This window comes from Thyridium curvatum (assembly GCF_004353045.1).
Source record: "Thyridium curvatum strain D216 chromosome Unknown NODE_64_length_252902_cov_84.359145, whole genome shotgun sequence".
Taxonomy (NCBI): Eukaryota; Fungi; Ascomycota; class Sordariomycetes; order Thyridiales; family Thyridiaceae; genus Thyridium; species Thyridium curvatum.
This window is the reverse complement of record NW_022156819.1, coordinates 88373-107175: the sequence shown is the minus strand read 5'-3', so window position 1 is coordinate 107175 and position 18803 is coordinate 88373. Positions and strand designations below refer to the sequence as shown.

Here is an 18803-nt window from a genome sequence, read left to right as displayed (position 1 = left end):
ACTTGTGCGCATCAGGCGGTGGAAGCGGAACGACCTATCTGAAGAGGCTGGTACCGGACAATGGGATTACAATGTCAGCGCGCATCAACCCTTCCGCAACGTGCCTGTCAAAGTCCTCGAAAAAGACCCCATCTTCAATTCTCAAGCCGAAATCACCTCTTTCACAACCTCCATCAGTGCAGCAGGGACTAGTGGCTACGGAGTATATGTGGTTGCTGATATAACCCACAACCATCTCGGCACCCCTGCAGCGACACGCCGGGCACACCTTACTCGACATTGGTCCACAAGCAATCTGACGAGTGTGGGCAGGATTGATATTTTACTTGTCAAGGGCGCCTCAACCTCACCCTCCTCCCCCGAGCCAGATCCGATCTCAGTCCTTGTGAAAGAGCCACCCTGTTCATTCCCCGAATAGGGCCATGCTCGGAAGGACACCGGCAGGACCCCAGACCAAGGACAGAAATGGGCACATGCTCCGTCCTCGAAGCTCTCGCTAGTCATGGTCGAGGGCGATCACTTCGCTTAGGAGAGCACGGACGGGATGCTCATAGGTATTCTCCGATCATGTACAGACGACCGAGAGGCCGGAAGGCCAGACGACGTTGGACGTCAAGACAATCTGTTCTCGCCATCACCACGTGAACATGTCGAGAAGGCGTCGACTGAAAGAGGCAACGGCTGATCGTCGAACCCCAATCACACTCTAATGCGTGGTACAGACGATAGCCTCATGCTGATTGTCCTCCCACGTTTCGACCTGCATACCGTTTGGCCTTTGCAGTGCGAGCAGTGGGCACTCCCTGCTCCTGTACAGGGTATATCCTTGTGATCAGCTACTGCATGCCCAGCACCCACCTAGACCTGATTGGGATGTCTCTCCGGCCCCCATGCACTTGCTACCCGTGAACATGCCTTTGTACGAATAAACATCCCAGCGCTAAATGCTCATTCAAGTATCATATCTCTTCGCTCAGTCTCAAGAGAGAGTCTGTTCCAACAGCTACAGCCTCGGCCGCGGGCGTATGCTGGGTCGACCCTCTAGGCAAGATGCTTACGGACCAGCTCATGGAGACAGAGACAGAACGACACCACCTGTAAGCACGCAATGCTCCATTCGTCCAACAACGCCTCGAGGCCTGCCCGGAGTACCAGCACGGACGGCATGCAGGTCACCGTCTCTGATGGCATGCACAAGGCGGGCGCGTGGGTGTGATTGCATCCCCACATGCAGCCACAGTGTGAAGAAGTGGCCGCGTGCAAGTCATCACTTCAAATGGTTGATCTGGGGGTGTGTCAAGCGCTGCACTACAAGTACAAGGACAGCCAACGAGACTCGTCCAGCCAGGCTCTCAAAGGAAATGATACGAGTTGACAGCGCCGATCATGTGGGCTAAATGCGTTGATCAGGTTTGGGGGACGACACTCAACCGGCGACAAATGTGTATTCCCGGCCGCAATGAAGGCAGCCTCGGTCCTCGTGAGCACCGTACACAGGCAATGGGATGAACAAACCCAGGCACCAATATTGATAAATCTAATCCCGCTACAAAGGGACCTGTGCCTATACGACGCCGGCAAATCTGTGCGCGACCGATAATACTCGAGATTTCGAGCTGGGATGGAGGAAGGTACCTCCTGATGTACCTACCTCCCGGTGGTCAATCGCTGCTTCCCGAATTCGGATCGAGAGTGGGTGTGATACTTAAAATCCATCAGATATTTGTACTGGCCAGCATACTGGCCAGCAAATCCTGCCAGGCCGAGCCGGTCGCTTGCAGATTTCGATAGGTACTCCCACGACCATGACCACTCCCTCCTCCATTTGATCATCCATGTCTCATGCAGAGACCATCCGGCCATCCAGCCACCCATCCACCCATTAATTCCATTCCTAATGGTCCCATCCTGGCTCGACGTCGCTTTTTCGAAGAGGTTATCGTGGCTGCCGAGATGTCTGCTTCTCCACCAATCTCGAATAGCCCCCAAACTTTCCAAGGCCAGCACCCATGAGTGTCTCATTCGCAGTGGCTCTGGCCGGTGGGCTGGCGGGCTGGCAGAACCCTTTGGCGGCATGGTATGCTTCGATCCCCACCAGCAAAAGTGATTGATCAACAGGGGGTTAGTGCGCTTATTTCCTCGTACATACAAAGTACAAGTAGTGCCGTGCTATTTTGTCGCCTACTCCGTTGGATTGCTGCCAAATGGGGCGTGCCGACATGGGCTTTTGGGCTTTGGCCTCGCTGGGGGTTGTCTTTAACAAAGACATCCGTGGATCCGTCGTGGATCCGTCATGGATCCCATACCGTACCTGCCGAGTCGACGACCCTGGGGTGGACCTGGCTGGCAGGCCAAAACCAAGGTCTGTCTTGACTTTCCCGGATTTTCAAGATAAACATCATGCCACTCGCCTGACGCACGGAATGCTAGTGTCGAGCCGTCGTCCTGCCTGCTGCCTCCAGCCGCGGCGGCCATCGGCAGACTTGGACAGGGACGTCGCCGTTGCCGCTCCGTGCGGCAAATAGACGGACGGCATCGTGGCGGCACCCCCTTAGCCCTTAGCTCTGGGGAGCTACGGAGTACGTTAGGTAGGTTGGTTGGTACAAGGGATTGCCTACAGTTTGGGGGCCACAGCGATATTAACCCGCTTTCTAAGTTAAGAAACAACGAGTCTCTTCCCGTGCCCTCCACTTTATGCCAACGACGACACCGGGATGCAGCCCTACCTCTCACTCGAATCTGGATGATACCTCGATTGTTTTCAGCTCCTTCCCGTGGTAAGCCCTCCGCCTGGAGAGCCCAAATAATCTATGTGTTACAACGAACCTCATATAACCAGAACAACAAGACCCGGGAAACGTCCCCAAGACGAAACAAAGGGCGCCTCTTCTAGAAGATCTGGGGCAGTGTTCCACGAGGTATCCAGCAGCATAATGTCTGTCACGAGCAATGTGCATCCCGCGAAGGGCGACTTCTCAAGAAATTGACCCATACCACCAAAGTCCAGTGCCGGTCTAATCTCGTCAAACTCAAGATACCCCGCATACTTCGCCCGCTGGATCAATCAGGCGCCAAAGCAGCAGCATGATTCATCAACCCTACCGCTTCCATATCACTTGGGGCCCGACTACGAACTCCGTACATGCCTACTCGGGACAGTCTCGACAGTCGACACGGGACCCTTTTTTCCATTCTCAACCTGCGGCCTCTCAAATGAAGCATGCCCACTTCGCAGCCCAAGACAATAAACGTACCCACAACAGCGAGTTGGCATGCTTTGCTGCTAGCGATGACAGTTCCGGGCTTGGTCTGTGGGGCCGCTCCTCTTATTCTTTTGGTCCCCACTCTGGGCGAGCGAATGAACAACAGCAGAGGGTACAAGGGTGGCCTATATAAGACGGTATTAATGCATGCATCTTTTAGCCTGTGAAGGGCCGACTCTCAAGACCGGGCACAGAGAGACGAACAAGGTGCGGCTGCCTGCACTGCGAAGTATGTGTGCTGTGCTCCGGCGCACGCCTCAACGTCGAGAGGTCGAGAAGAGGGCCATGTCTCTGGCCAGGCCTTCTGTCTGACTTTTGTTGTAACAGATTGGTCAGGTTGCCTGTTTCCGCTTCGACTAGCCCAACTCTGCAGCACAAGGGAAGAAGGGAAGAAGCTCCTATGATGGTGCTTCTTCCCCTTGACAATGCCATTGCTGGCAGCCCGGGGTAAGGTGGCGTCTGCTGGCGTCAAAGAGCGACGATCTAGACTCCAGCCAACGGCTACTAACTAGACATGGGAGTGATGTGTCCCTACACACTGTTTGTGCCTCGCTCGCCCGCCCTACGACCGCTCCGTACGCGGTCTGTGAGACCCTGGAACGCCGCGATGGTACGCTCAAGGGCTACAAAGAACGCTGCAAGGGGCCACGGGCCTATTGAGGGCTTGTCCGCGCGCGATGCAGGACAGGATGCCCGTGCCACGCCAACTAACTAATAAGGCAGCGCGAGCAAGATCCTTATTCGGTGGTCAAAAGACCTAGGGTCCAAAGGAGCTAGACCTCGATCCCAGGGAGGGTAATTCAACATACGGAGAGCATGTGGCCGTCATTATCACCATGTTATTTCCTCGGCTTTGTCTCCGTCTGCCCCTGCGACCCTGAGTGATGGGCCCCTCGGCGGAGGAAGCAAACGAGATCGAAACATTCACAGCCTTGAAATATCCGAAAGCCGCGACGCCAAGGGCCCTTGTGTGGACTCCTCGAGACAGGCCCCGGGTGGACCATACAGAAGGAGACAACGTCATGCTCAGCGGGGATCGAACGAATTTCCTTTCTCTTTGGGCATCGTGCCAGCTCGCTACCAAAGTCAGGACCGCAGATACTGATTCTCTTCTCTCCTTCTCGTCGATCCAGAGGTGCAGCAGGAGGACATGCAGACAATACAGAGATTGTGTTCTGATGGAGACCATCCTCCCATCGCCCCATCCACCCATACCTATCCAGGCTATTAATTGCCCCCTTCGAGAGAAGCAGACAAATCTCTTGCAATAGTCGTCTCGGTACGGTCGCCTGAGTTCCCTGTCCTTGCTCGTGATGGATCACATTAGCATTCCGAGCCACCCGCTCTAAAGGGACCTACGACCTCGCGCGCTGGAGCTTGAACTACAAGATACGAGCCCTTGCGCCTTGGTTTTTCCCCTGGGCCATTCCAAGATCCGATGCGACGTCGAGCTTGGTGGGTTTGTGGGTAAGTCTCGGGGAATAAAAGCCCTGTCTAGGAGGCTGTCAATGCAACAGCGCGATGGCAGCTCGGAGTCGGTAGGTAGACCGACCGGGCAGGCCTCTGGCTCGATTAGGCCTCTGCCGGATCCCAAATGGGAAGAGGTGGCTTGATCATGACAGATTACGTTGGACGGGGGATTGCCAGTGGATGGCCTCCAGTTGAAGCCGGTGGCAGCAAATACAAGTTAGGCACCTGATATGGAGAAGGGCAACCCAAATCTGCGATCCTCACAATCTTCCGCCCCGCCACTCTTCTCTTCTGGCACGCAATGCTACGTAAAAAGGCACACATTTGAGGAAGAGAAAACACGGATGCGATTGGGAGGCAGTTGGTCCCCTTCTCCTTGCTGGTAACGAGGATGTCACCTAGTCACACGGCAGGGGAGCCAACCCACAATCGGCACCAGTGTCGCTGCTACGCACCACGCTCGATGAATACCATGCTCAGAGAAACAAGTCCCTTTTCATTGCCGGGCAAGGAGCGTCGCAACGCCGTAAATGTGTCCCGGCGGGTCAAATGTCTTGAATGCTACCTCCATCTATTGCTGCATGCCTCGGAGTACGCTATACCATCGCCCTAACTCGGGATATCACGCTGCAGGATGAGAAACAAATGTAGGTATCGGAAAGAAAACGAGAAGATGGGGAAGAAGCAAAGATAGGAGTCGAGTGTACCCTGTCCATCGTGGAAGGGCGAGATGGCTTGACCCGAGGCAATCACCTCCCTTTCCCTGGCAAGTCATTGGCCAAAGCCCTCAGGCCAAAAGATGAGCTCCTCGTCCTCGTCGCTGTCAGATTCGACGAGATCCTCGTTGTCATCGAGAGCGAGCTGTACAAAGTGCCTGACCCATGCCTGTTGCGCCTCGTTGAGCTCCTGCACGCCACCACCTACTGGTGCTATATTAGCGCCCTGCTCCCCCCTGACTTGGCCTGGGCCAGCTGCTGCCGCCGCTGCTCCTCCTCGGCCAGCTGCTCCCTGCCCGTTCCGAGCTCCGTTGGCGTTGTGGTGGCGCTGGTTAATCTGGTGATTCTGGTTTTGATTTTGCCGGTGACCGCCTCCTCCTCTACCGCGACCACCAGCCTGGCCGGCTGGTGGTCCTCTTCCTCCTCCTCGCCGCGGTCCTGCTGCACCTCCCGGCTGCTGCTGCTGCTGCTGATGTGGTGGCGCCCGGTTAGCGACCTGTCCTCCTCCTCGATGCCTTGCCCCTGGTCCCGGCGGGGCAGGCGCTGCAGGAGGAGGAACAGCCTGATCACGACGCGGAGGCTGTTCTGCGGCTATCCGCAGGACCAGCGGCCCTTCACGAGCGACCTCCGCCCTGCCTGCCTGCCCGTCGTCTTGGCGTCGCCCATTCCCGCCGTCTGCTGCGACGACCTCGTGGATAGCGCCAAGGCCGCCCTCGACGCCGTCCTCGGGTTCCTCTATCTCGACCACGACAGCGCGAGGTTCGACTAGATACAGCTGGGCAGCAGCAGCAGCAGGAGGAGGAGGAGGGTGAGGAGGGCCCGGGCCAAGGCCCGGCCCTCCAGCAAAGTTGTACCCGACGTCGTCGCCGTCGCCGCCCTCGAGCTCCCACAGGCGCATGTAGCAGCCGGTGACGCGGCCGTCGGGGGCCTGGTTGAAGTGCTGGTAAGGGTTGCCCGGGTCGAGCCAGGCGGAGCAGAGGTAGCAGAAGTGCGACTGGCAGCGGTAGCAGATCATGTGGTTGCAGCCGTGCGTCTTCTGGGCCGGGGCGGCGCAGGTCGGGCAGGGCGTCGTGTGCAGCTGCATGTACTCGAGCGAGGCCTGCTCCTCGGCCGTGAGCTCCCCCTTGTCGCGCCGCGGGGTGCAGCGGTAGAACTCGCCGTGCCAGGTCTGGAAGCAGCGGCTGCAGAAGGCGAAGCCGCAGTCCTCGCAGATGGCTAGCAGGTCGGCCGTCTCGGGGACCTTGTGCGCCTTCTTCTTTGCGTCGCTGCTGCCGCCTTGGTCACCGGGTCCCGGCTCCTCTTCCGGGTCCGAGTCGCCGGATGCCTCCGCTAGCTCGAAGCCCTCGGGCTTCTTGTGGCGCTTGGAGCGGGCCGCGCCGTTGCACCAGGACCGCGGACAGTAGATCGTGTTCTTGTCGGACTCGAGCTCCGTCTTGTACTTGAGCGTCACGTAGCGAGTGACCATGTCATGATCGAGAGGGATCTGTAACAGCTCGCTGGGGCTGATGAAGGTCTTGGGCTTCCGGCGCTTCTTACCCGCCGTAGCCGCTCCCCGCTCCTTTGCACAGGTAGGTTCCAGGCACCGGACCGAGGCCAGGTCACCTTCCGTAATGGCGTTGTTGTAGAAGTCTTGTAGACACTGCACGCAAAAGACGTGACCGCAGTCTAGCATGCGATGACAGACTGACCCCTTTTTAGGGTCTAACGACAGGGTTAGTATTTGGTGGACTGACAAAGATGTAAAGTACGTACCTAAACACACTCCGCACTCAAATGTCTCCTTCTCGAAAGCTGCTCTCGTTGCTTTGATGTCGTAGTCCAGGATGGCGATCTTGTGCTGTGCATCCACTTCGAGATTCCCCTTCTCGCCCACCAACCCAAAGACATTCTCTGCCTCTTGCTGCACGTGGTCGATGTAAGTGAAGACGACGCTGTCTCGACCCATCTCTTCCCATAGTCTGGTGGCATCGGCTCCCAGCCTCTTGCTCACCTCGGCTGGAAGCCATGGCGGTGACGTCGATATGGTGATGTCTGGGGGCGCTGCCTCGGGGTACCCCTTGGGAAGTGAGATATCGAGTCGAACAGCAGGTAGATGGGATAGACCGTGAGAGTCTATCTGTCCTCCTAGAGCTCCAGCTTCCGGGTTATCCACCGGCCCACTAGCTGGTGCCGGAAAATAGACGACGACGGGCTCGGACGGGTGGACGGGGACCTCGAGCGAAAACCTGTGAGGGTCCCGCGCGTCGAGTTGGATCTCTGGGAAGATGGCCGACAGAGACCCCAGCTCGGTGTCGCGCTGATCGTCAGACTCATCCATCCTCTGAGCGCAGGACTGTCAAAATGAAAAGTCGGTTCTTCTCCCTGTTTCCAGCTGCGCGCTGTGGCGTGGCGCTACCTGAAGTTTCTGGCCATTTGCCTGAGATGAAGTGCGAGTGAGCGGGTGCTAAGAGAGGGAGAGATATCGCAGCCGCCAAAACCTTTTGTACTTCGCAGTACGGGTGAGTCAAAAGGTTTGTTTGAGAACAGACTCGACACGGCAAAGAATATTTGCGTGGACCAGTCTGCTCCTTCTTCTATCTCTAAGTGAATCTACGACATTTCGTGATTGATAATGGGCGGCGATCTGTGGTGGCGGGGTTCCGTGATGATGTACTCCCAGTAGTCTTGGCTACAAGAGAGCGACTAGTGGAGCAGACGCTAGTAACGCACGCCGTAGTAAAATGACTCTTTCGCCGTCACTGACGCCTAGAAATCTGTGCCGCCAGTCACTGCCACAGCCAAACCGCGGTTGTTTCAGGCTTGTCATCGCACAATCCAGCGCGCCGATTGGGCCAAATACCAGCGGCAACGGAACACGAGGCCTGGGGTCTCAGAGCTGACCGCCCAAAAAGTTCCAAGGGTCCACGGTCTTGTCTTTTGGGAGGAAACTGCCTACCTGAGCTTCAACACTTGGCGCCAGCCGCGTCAAAGCTTCACACGACACCAGTTCCACCATCTGGTTTGCTGCGACAACGCCGAAGACCTTAGTCCTTTCCGCGCAGCCCGACATCAATCGTGCCGGGACAGGCACTCTGGACGCTTCAGCTAATTGACCACCTCGCGTAGCCCGTCAATGATGAAAGACGGCGGCGCCTGAGCCCTTGGGTCCCAGCTTCACCCCCCCGCCATCGTGGCCCATCAGCAAGCCTTGTCGAAACCATGAACTCCCTCTGGCCCTCGAGGCCCTCGGCCGACGCCTCGGCGGCGCCTGGCAGGCCGGCAGAAGACGCGAGCGCCGCCGCCGCCATCGCAGACGTCGGTCCCGACCAGCACCAGCCCAGCAGGCCGACCGCCGGTCTCCCATCCCGCCCCGCCCTGCAGCGCGGACAGCAGCCCCCTCCGCCCGCCGTCCCGCCTCCGCCGTCGCAGCCCGCGCCGTCGCCCGGCGGCGGTCCGCAGCAGCCGCCGGACTCGCTCTCTCTCGCGCAGCTGCGCCGCATCGTGGCCGAGTTCCCGCGCTCCGAGCCCGTCGCCTACGACTTTGTGTACGAGGACCAGGCTCCGTTCGAGGAGGAGGTGGACGAGTGGTTCGTCTACCAGTTCTGGCAGTGGGTGCGCCTTAACTCGGTGCAGAAGAGCTTCGAGCACGAGTGGGAGCAGGTCTTTGGCGCCGACACCGCGTGGGAAGCTGCCGACGCCGCCAAGAGGAGTCGGTTCGTCGCAGATGCGCTGGCGGGTATCAGGGCGCCAGAGGTAAAGGAGCGGGCGAGGTGGATACCCATCTTGCTCTATCTCGTCCTGGGGAGATGGGGAGCTACAGCTGGCGGTGCCTATGCAGGGGCGAGAAGGGACGAGAAGATCAAATCCGTGGCGACTGCTGCCCAGCTCGAAGCCATGAAGGAGGCGGCCAGTATGATTGCGGACCTCGGAGGTGTTCCGACAATCTGGGATGCATTGAGAAATGCGTTTGAGCCTTTGTGGTATGTTCTTGTCTCCATTCCCTGCTATTCATATGGCTGACTAACCCTTCTCTAGGGGCGACTTGCAACCTGTGCAGACAAGCCCGCTGCAGGAATCGCAAGATGAATGGACGAATTTAATGACCGTCATGTACATGCTGGTGCAGCAAGCTGTCAGCAGTCCGCAAGATATGAAGGACCTCCGGGAGAAGCTTGGTATGGCCCTCGATGATCCAAAAATGCTACATGCCCAAGATGCTGACCGTTTCAAGTCTCTTTGAACCCAAGCATACTCTCTTTCATGATGGATACGACTGCCAGGCTACGATGGGACGAAGGAGGGATGATACCCCAAGGCCAGGTACGATTTGATTGATTCCCATGTTTACTGCAACCTACGCGCGCCCAAATCTGACAAATCCCAGGTGTTTATGCTCTTCTGGAAAGCCTTGTTACTTGTTTTCGGCGGCATTGAAGACGTAGCGGAGGTCAAGAGAGCGACTAGTGAATCGACTCTGGATGACAAGGAGAAGGATCTCATCATGGCATCCCCGTTGGATTACCACGTCTTCCGCCAGGAGATCACTTCAAAATACCCTGCTTATATACCCCCGCAACCTGTGATACCCTTAGAGGCGGAGAACAACTCGATTCTGCTGCCGCTCCAGAACAACTCCTCACGGAACAATGGTTCTAACGGCATCCTCCCCGGCCCACCTAACGCACACGCCGGGGGCGCTTCGATTCTGCACCAACCAGTGCACATCGCAACCCCGGCCCCGTCACCGCCGCCATCGCCGGGTGTTGGTGGTAAAGGCGGTAAGAAGCAAAACTATCAAACGAACCAGAACTTTCCATTCATGTATCCGCCATTGGATGCTACTAGCAATGGCGCCGGCGGGAAAGGCCTTGCAGGCCTGCAAGACCTTCTCGTCGGCCGCAAATGGGAAGGCAGCGATGTGCCGGCCTCTATCCTTGAAGCAGGCGAGCTCTTCTCCAAGCGAGTACGTATGAATCGGGCAACTCGACAGCTCTGGGAGGAGCGCGAAAGGTTCATTCGGTTCGAAAGAGGCTGGGACGACAGCGTAGACGAGGATCTCATCGAGGAGCTTGACCTGTCGTCACTCAGTCTTAGCGAGAAAGAAGAACTCGGACTGGTCAAGCCAAAAGAGGGCAAGGCCGGCATGCCCGCGCCGGAAGTAGACTACGGGCCTCATCCAGATGAGGTTGATGAGCGGATCAAGAGGAAGCTTGATGAGCTCGAAAAGTTCTATGTAAGTCCGCGTGGATCCGAGCACGAGACAGTCACCTGCTAACGATTTTGGAAAAGGGCGAATCGCTTCCACAGCTGCAATCACTCGTGATTGTCCTAATGAAGGTGATGCTCGTGAACGTGGCTGTCGCCATGTCGCAAGGCAGCGCTCTCCAGCCTCATCCCGGGATGGGGGGGCCCAACAACGGCGGGCGGTTGAATAGCATGATGGAAGCCGCAAACGCTATCAATGGTTCTGGAGCAGAGGGTGAGACATCTGCCGAAGAGCTCGATGCGGCAAGGACGAGAGAGATCAACACGAAAGCGGTCTCTGGGATTCTCCTGCTCCTGTTGAAGTGGTTCAAGGTCTCACGTAAGTGTAGCATCCTGGAAGTTCTAGTAATGCGCACAGCTGACACTCTGGCTGCAGACGTACTCAAGTTTGAGTATCTGACACAGCTTTTGCTGGACTGCAACTACGTTCCAGTCCTTTTGAAGCTGTGGGCTCATCAGGATGTGCAGCAACTGGTCGATAGCAAGACCGATCGTCTCGAGAACAGGTGAGCCCTTACAAGACCCCGAATCCTGCCCAGTTGCGCAACACTAACTCGGAGGAAAAGCTTCTTCTACTTCTGTAATGTCAGAGCTGGCGCTCCCGAGAAACCCCAAGAGGACACGGATCAGGCACCGCAAGAAGAGCCGCCGGAAGAGGAAGAAGCAAGTGAAGACGAAGCTGCTCCGCCCCCAATAAAGAGGCGCCGGTCACCTCCCCGGCCTCAAGCGCAGCAATCCAATAACTTTGTGCCCAACAACGGAGATCAGACGGGCCCAACGCGCCCCGAGGTTGACGAGCTCGGCTATCCCCTAAACGATCTCCCCAACGAGCCCATCACGGACTTTTCGCGCCGCAACTTCTTCAGCCTCATCAACCTGCTGCGGGTGATGCAGAAGATCTGCAAGAACAAGGCCCACCGCAACCTGCTGCTGGTCCACTACAAGTCGTCCAACTTCCTGCGGCGGATGCTCAAGGTGCCGCAGCCGGAGCTGCGGCTGTACACGCTGAAGCTGTTCAAAAACCAGGTGCCCTACTGCGGGCGCAAGTGGCGGCAGGGCAACATGCGGGTCATCACGGCCGTGTACCTGCACTGCCGGCCCGAGCTGCGAGACGAGTGGCTGGCGGGCTCGGACGTCGACGCCGAGGTGGAGGAGGCGCTCCCCCTGGAGCAGGCGCTCCGGAGCCTGACGCACTGGTTCAACGTGCGGCGGTACCCGGACAAGATGGCTGCCGAGGTCAGGGCGGCGCTGCGGGAGGAGCAGGACTTCTTTGTGCGCGAGCTGGACAAGCTCGACCTTCAGTGGGGCGAGGTGGGAGATGGCGAGAGCGTGATGAGCGAGTGGGACGGCATGCCGGGTTGAGCTGGTGGTGTGTTTTGCCCAGAGTCGTCCCGGGCCAGCCGAGCCTCCTCTCGGTGATGGGCAGATAGATAGTACTCAATGGCGAAACATGCATGACTGACAGACAACATCAGAACTAGCAAACATCACCAAGATGGGCCTTCAAAGTGTCTCTGGACTTTGCTTCGAGTAGTCATCAGAATCATCAGAGTATTCGGAGCACCACATCACATCTCGTTGAATCGTGACGTGAAGTTACCAGATGATTAAGCACTTGTTGGCAGCTGGGTTGGGGTACGGACGTCCACTAAGACGCGGCTCGGCTCCCGCCCGTGCATGTGCGGCAGTAGCGCCAAAACGGGGGAGCACCACCTGGGCAAAATAGCTGGCAAACGTCGCCGAATCAGCGTCGCACATGTGACGTCCTCTCTTCTTTCTGTCTCCTCCCTCTCCCTTTGATCTTTTCTTCTCCTGCAATTCTCCCACACAAAGAGGACTTCAATTGTCCCACTTACCATTTTGAGGTTCGATAGATCAAAGGGCCTCAAAGGCCTGCCACGCTGTAGCCGGATTTGAGACACTTTTACCACTAGAGAGCCCGGAAACCTCCAGGCTCGCCTGCCACATCAACCATGTTTCCCAAGCCCAGCATGGACGACTCAGCGCCGCTGGCGTCGCTGTCCTTGACACACGTCTACTATGTTCGTCTTCTTTACTTCCTTTTTCTTTTTTTGGCCTCATTCCGAAACCCCATTCACGAAACCCAATTGCTGATCCCTCTGCTCTCTCTCTCTGTCACAGGACCCCTCCGACCCGGTCTCGTACCTCTGCGCCTGGCTCGCCCTCGTGCCGCAGGCCCTCTGCATCGTCTACGCCACGCTCATCTGGTCCTCGCGCGAGGCCGAGGTCGCCCTCATGTTCGCCGGCCAGCTCGCCTGCGAGGCCGCCAACTTTGCCCTCAAGCGCCTCATCAAGGAGGAGCGGCCGGCCCACCGCGCCGCCCTGTCGCACAAGGGCTACGGCATGCCCAGCAGCCACGCCCAGTTCGTCGCCTTCTGGGCCGTCGCCCTGGCCCTCTTCCTGCTCGCGCGCCACAAGCCCCGCCCCTTTGCGCACCGCAGCGCCGCCGCCGCCGTCGCGAACGGGAACGGGAACGGCGCAGCAGCGGGCAGCGGTAGGAGGGCGGCTGCGACGACAGCATCGATCGTGGGCCGCGCGCCGCAGCAGCTCCTGCTGCAGGCCGGGCTGGACGCCTACCTCGACCCGGAGGCCTACGCGCACCGGCCCTGGTCCTTCCTCGAGCGCGCGCTGGCCAGCCTCGCGGCGTTCGTGCTGGCCGCCCTCGTCGCCTGGAGCCGCACGTACCTGGGCTACCACACGACCAAGCAGGTGCTCGTCGGCGCCGCGGCGGGGACCGCCTGCGCGCTGGCCTGGTTCGCCGCGACGGCCGTGGCGCGGCGGGCCGGGCTCCTGTCGTGGGCGCTCGACCTGCCCGTGGCGCGGTGGTTCCGGATGCGGGACCTGGTCGTCGAGGAGGACCTGTGCCATGCCGGCTGGGAGAAGTGGGAGGACAAGAAGATTGCCATGCAGGAGAAGAAGGCCAAATGAGAGAGAAAGAGAGAGGGAAGAAAGAAAAAAAAGAGTGCGAGAGGTTGGGCATGTTGAGGAGTTGTTATGTGTGCGCTACCAAGATAAAACCCCAGATAGATGATTGTATGAATCATATGCCATGTCACGGCCGGCCAATTTTGATAGTGTGTTTTCAAAGGGTACATCGTATGTGAAGGTCATACATCATGTGTTGATATTTGGCTAAGATCCTAGCTATTGAAAGCGCCGTGGAAGACGGCATGTCCATATATCCATCCACCCCCTCCCTCTCGTATTCATATTCGACAGTGTCCAACCCAGGTGGAAGTGTGTCGACAGCCCCGATTCCCTTGCACTCTTGTCTACGTTCATTTTGTCCTCCCAAGCTTCAAACGACACAGAAAGACCCAGCATCCTAAAAAAAGCCCTCGGAAACCTCCAAAAAGGGCGGGGGAACTCCATACACAATAATAGGCAGTGGGGATAAAAAAAAAAAGAAAAAGGAAGGAATGAAAAACTCCAGAGTGCATGCTCAAAAGGGCAAAGGTATCAATTCTCTGCTCCGCTGAGTGTGTGTGACCTTGATCTCTCTCTCGCTCTCGCTCTCGCTCTCTCTTTCTCTCTGTCGACCCCAAAGTCAAAAAGATATGCAATACACGAAAGGGAAAAAAAAGAGAGAGAACAGGAAAAATAAGGCTCTACTCATACGCGTATCCTTTCTGTGGGAAGTACACAACCAGTGGGGTGAGACAATGGTAGATATCGAATGCAATGAAGGGGGAAGGGGAGGGAAGAAGAAGAAGTAGAGACGGTTGTCGTCGCCATATGGACAGACTACCCCGAGATGATTTCGTCTCTCCCAAGGTTGGTAAAAAAAAAAGGAAAGAAAGAATAACACCTCCGGTATGGTAGTAGTAGTAGTAGTAGAACAGGGTTTTTCGGCATTGCGTTGGCAGGTCTCCGCAATCAGATAAAATGGATCAAATGAGAGAGTGTGAGTCGGTGCGACGCCCGTGTGTCGTCTATGAGAAAAACCTCCCCCTTTCCCCGTCCCTTCACACAAAAACGCCGCAAGCAATGCCAACCATGAAGAGCGCAAACTCGAACAGTAAATTGAGGTCATCCCGCCCTCTCATATCCAGTCACCGTCGTTATTGGCGGCCGGACTGGCATTGGAGTTTGATCTCATGGGCGGTGGACTCCGGGCCCCCGGGCTCGGTCTGGTCGCCGTCGTGGCGAATCCGACACCCTTTGGGCTCGTAACCTTGGCCCGCGTGGGGCTCTGCTGTGGGATGTAGACGCCCGCCCCCAGTGTCTGCTGCTGCGGCTGCTGCGGCAAGTTCTCCACCACGGGTGTCCGGGGCACCGGCGGCAGGGTCTTCATCCTCGCGTCCTTGACAGGGTCCCGGAAGGGAGACTCGTCGTCGTACGGCTCCCCATAATCCGAGTCTGACGCCGTCTCCGACGGGGCCGCAGCCTGTGGCCTCGCCAGGGGGCTGGATCTAGCTGCCTCGGCGCCCTCGTTCACGTTCGGACACTCTCCGGGAGGACACTCGATAGAGTACACGTGGGCATCCACAGCCTGCGGGGGCCCTCGCTGGATGTCGTCCACGTTCGAAAGGCGAAGCCCGATCTGGACTGTTGCGGACGACACCATGGACGAGTCACGTCGGTGGCGGCCGACTAGATTATTCAGGGAAGGTGGAGGCTTCAGTGTGCCGAAGCCCGTACGGGGCTTGGGTCCTGACTGCGGGTTGTAGGTCGTGGCTGGGAGAAGAGTGAAGGACTTGACAGATTCGGCTCCGCTGCCCGGGAACAGAGAATAGGCCTGCTTGTAAGAGTGCGATGTTGAAGGTCGCGCCAGCTGCGCTGGTTCCGGGGATTGGATCGTCTCGGGCGAATACACGGCGTTCGATCTCAGAGGGTTCGGCTTCTGCAATACGCTGTATACAGAAGAGTGTCGACGGCCAGCCGGATGTGCCTCATAGTCCTTATCATCAGCGCGAGTGATCAGGCTCGCATCTTCAAACATGCGTCGTAGCATGGCCGACTCAGCAGCGTCTCGCCTCACAAGATCGTCATAGCCGGGGTCTCCGGGCCCTGGTCTCGAGATCTGATATTTCATTTTCTTTTGTCGGCATTCGTCACCCGACTTGTGTCGTGGACGAATGGTCGAGATGGTGTTGGATCTCAGGAATAGGTGTAGTCCACCCGTCATGAGACCAGAAACGTTGGCCACCACTGCAGCCACCATCGATAATGAGAGGGCTTGGTTGTTGGGATCGCTCTGATCCAAGAAAGCAAGGTTGAAAAAGAAGGGAATCATAATAACCTGCCAGACACGGAATTAGTCTTGATAACGCAAGCACAGAGCCGGCAAGCAGCACACGTACATTGGAAAGAATGGCCAAGACAAGGTAATACACCATTCTGGACGCGCCGACCCTCTCGCAAGTCTCGATATTGTCGCTTCGGCTCAGCCTGAGGGATAGCGTGACAGTGGAGAGGAGAAGAATGACGGAGATGCCCGTCAACAGCGCAAAGCAGCCAGCTGCATACTTTGACACATACCAGAACAGAGAAGCGAAGCAAAAATCGGGGGATTGAATGAAATCAGCAACAAGGAAATTGATCAGCAGCATCATGAGGATGATGACCAGGCAGATTGTGACGACCCATTTGTTTCGTTGAGGAAAGGGCCTGCGCCGCAGAGCTCGAAAGGTAATTTCTAGCCCAAACACAAGCTGGATGTAGGGCACAATGAATATGGCTGGAGTCCCAAAGTCAGCTTCTAGAGGGTTTTCAAGAAACGTGATGCGATGCTCGAGCTTACCAGGAAGCATTGCCTGCGCTACCAGAGTGCATCCCCTTGCCAGCAAGCTTTCCAGTCCATTGGCTTGCGCCATGGCGAAGAGGGTCCCTTGGATTGCAATTCCGATGGAAAGAACCAGAGGAAAGACCTCTGCCGACTGAACAAAGTTGAAGCCATTGCGCCTGTCTCGGTGTTAGTATGCAACCTCTCCCTCTCCCTCTCCATCAGAGGCCGCGACCCGTGGGATGGCCCGGCGTACCTGAACCTGAAATTCCTATCGTTCCTCCGCTTGGTGGTGTAATTGTCGTACAGGATCCCCATCGCCGTCGTGAAGGCCGCCACGGCGTTGAATGCAGCCAGGATGATGGTCGACGTCCTGATGGACTTTGCCGCCGCGAACCTGAACTCGTTGATGAGCATCGCCGTCGTCTGGTTGTTGCCCGCCTGGAACCCGCCCGGAGGAGGCCTCGGAGGGAACTGCTGGTCCCGGGCCTGCAGCCAGCCGTCCATCTGGTAGCTATCCATCCCGAAGAAGGACATCGTGGGCTCTCGTCGTCGATGCGGTGGACGGTGGCGACGAGCCGTACCAGATGCCTCGTTCCTGTCCTTAACTCATCTATAAACCGGGTCGAATATGGTGATACTTTTGTCGATGTGGGAGGAAAGAAGGGAAAGGGAGGGGACAGCAGAGAGGAGCAAGGGAAAGAAGAGAGTGTAATGGTAGGCAGTAGAGCGATGGAGATGGAGAGCGGTGCGGCAGGGGTGGCACACCATCCAGTCAAACCACGGACCGGACGAAACAGTGTCTGAACCTGCACTAAAAGAGGAGGACCCTTGGGATGGGCGTGGACATACGTACATGCCCCAGGTGCACAGGCTGTGAGAAACGAAGGCGGACAGGCAGACCCAAGACCGGCTTTGTGGGCCGGGGACGGCAGTGGGTGCACGTTCCAGTCGCAATTACGAACCGTCCGTGGTGGGGACGAGATGCATGAAGTTCGAGACAGGAAGACTGGGAGATCCTGGTCGCAGAAGAAATCCGACGAAGGGACCATGGGACAGATATTCTGGGTATCCTCCCTGGCCACGCCCGTCACCAGCGCGGACGACAATCAATCCGGCCCAGATGACTGGTGCGACTGAAGCTCGTTCTTCTAGTGCACGATAAACCACGTACATGAAAGTGATAGATGACAGCGGAGGCCGCTCAGTGATGTGGATATCGGGAGCTAGGAGATGGTGAAGGGACGAGGACGACGAGGATGCACCTACTTCCTAGCTCACTCATACAGCTTGCGAGACTCAGTGTCCAGCCCCGCTCACGGCTGTAGAACATTCGGATACGTGAATCTGGACTTTTTGCCACCATTCTGCGGCTCACGTAACAAAACCTGCCCTTATTCTCACTGGAGAGGCCGTAGTTCATGCCGCGTGTATTCGGCTGGGTCACGGTAGAAGACGAGGAAAGGCTTCACCCAAGGCCCCCGACGGCATCACATCACATCACCGCGTGCAGCTCCCCCATCGCCTGGGCCGAGTCTCAAGGCGACGGTCCGAGCCAGCGACGACGAACAAGAAAAGCAGTAGCGCAAGCAAGCAAGCAAGCAAGCGAGGCACAAAGAAACAAAACGATAGCGCAATGACCTCGCGAGCACAGCAGCGGTGGCTGGCTGGCTGGCTGGAAAGGCATTGATCCGGTCAGGCATTGTTGACAGGGCAGAGGTCCGAGGCATTGATGTGTCGATGGGTTTGAGGCAGACGTGATACACGCCTCGGTTTCGCAGGCCTGCACCCAGGAGATGCAGCTGGTGGGGCTCTTGACACCTGCTGCGACCCCGTCGCGCAGGGGTGTCGCCCTGACGAGTGTTGAAGAGGGTTCTGCACCGGTACCCGCTGCATCGCCCAACGGCTCGCCCGCGCGCCGCGTACCTGCCATGTCTCGGGGCGATTTTAAGCCCCAAAACCCCAAGATCTGGGGCCATGCCTATCGCGGCTTAGGGCAGTAGGTTAAGACGGACTCCCTGTAACATCCCCTGCCCTTAAGACCTTGGCCTCGAGGCCTCGCTGTCTCTCTCATTGGCGAATGGAAGACCAGCCCTGCACCCCTGCAGCACTTGGTCTGTCTGTCAAACAGGCCGATCAGGCCGGCCCTCGAGACGGGCAGTGAGGTGAGGCTATCTTCACTTCTTGCGTTGCTATGGTGCTGCGCTCGACTGTGTGATGTGCGTATCTACCGCCATGCAGAGGGTCCGACGCTGGCCATCAATGTAAATCATTTGTTGATGGCGACTATTTTTGAAATATCTCCGGCATCTGCATTCAAGTTCCTATTGAGAGCAAAATCGCTTGGGGATGGAGCCGACTTGT

At 57.4% G+C, this 18803-nt stretch overlaps 4 protein-coding genes across 4 annotated transcripts; 2 read left to right on the top strand and 2 right to left on the bottom strand.

Annotated features, from left to right (window-relative positions):
• Nucleotides 1-5504: 5504 nt before the first annotated feature.
• E0L32_009128 (uncharacterized protein) lies at nt 5505-7766 on the bottom strand (the record flags this gene model as incomplete). The annotated part of the gene is made up of 2 exons (XM_031144059.1): nt 5505-7150; nt 7202-7766. 2 exons carry the CDS (start codon nt 7764-7766, stop codon nt 5505-5507), a joined length of 2211 nt encoding a protein of 736 aa, XP_030991366.1.
• Nucleotides 7767-8647: 881 nt separating this feature from the next.
• E0L32_009127 (uncharacterized protein) lies at nt 8648-12055 on the top strand (the record flags this gene model as incomplete). Its single annotated transcript, XM_031144058.1, has 7 exons — nt 8648-9408; nt 9464-9603; nt 9660-9748; nt 9813-10661; nt 10718-11012; nt 11070-11199; nt 11260-12055. 7 exons carry the CDS (start codon nt 8648-8650, stop codon nt 12053-12055), a joined length of 3060 nt encoding a protein of 1019 aa, XP_030991365.1.
• A 611-nt stretch (nt 12056-12666) lies between these two features.
• E0L32_009126 (uncharacterized protein) lies at nt 12667-13642 on the top strand (the record flags this gene model as incomplete). The annotated part of the gene is made up of 2 exons (XM_031144057.1): nt 12667-12735; nt 12836-13642. 2 exons carry the CDS (start codon nt 12667-12669, stop codon nt 13640-13642), a joined length of 876 nt encoding a protein of 291 aa, XP_030991364.1.
• A 1114-nt stretch (nt 13643-14756) lies between these two features.
• E0L32_009125 (uncharacterized protein) lies at nt 14757-16976 on the bottom strand (the record flags this gene model as incomplete). Its single annotated transcript, XM_031144056.1, has 3 exons — nt 14757-15956; nt 16018-16618; nt 16696-16976. 3 exons carry the CDS (start codon nt 16974-16976, stop codon nt 14757-14759), a joined length of 2082 nt encoding a protein of 693 aa, XP_030991363.1.
• Nucleotides 16977-18803: the final 1827 nt, after the last annotated feature.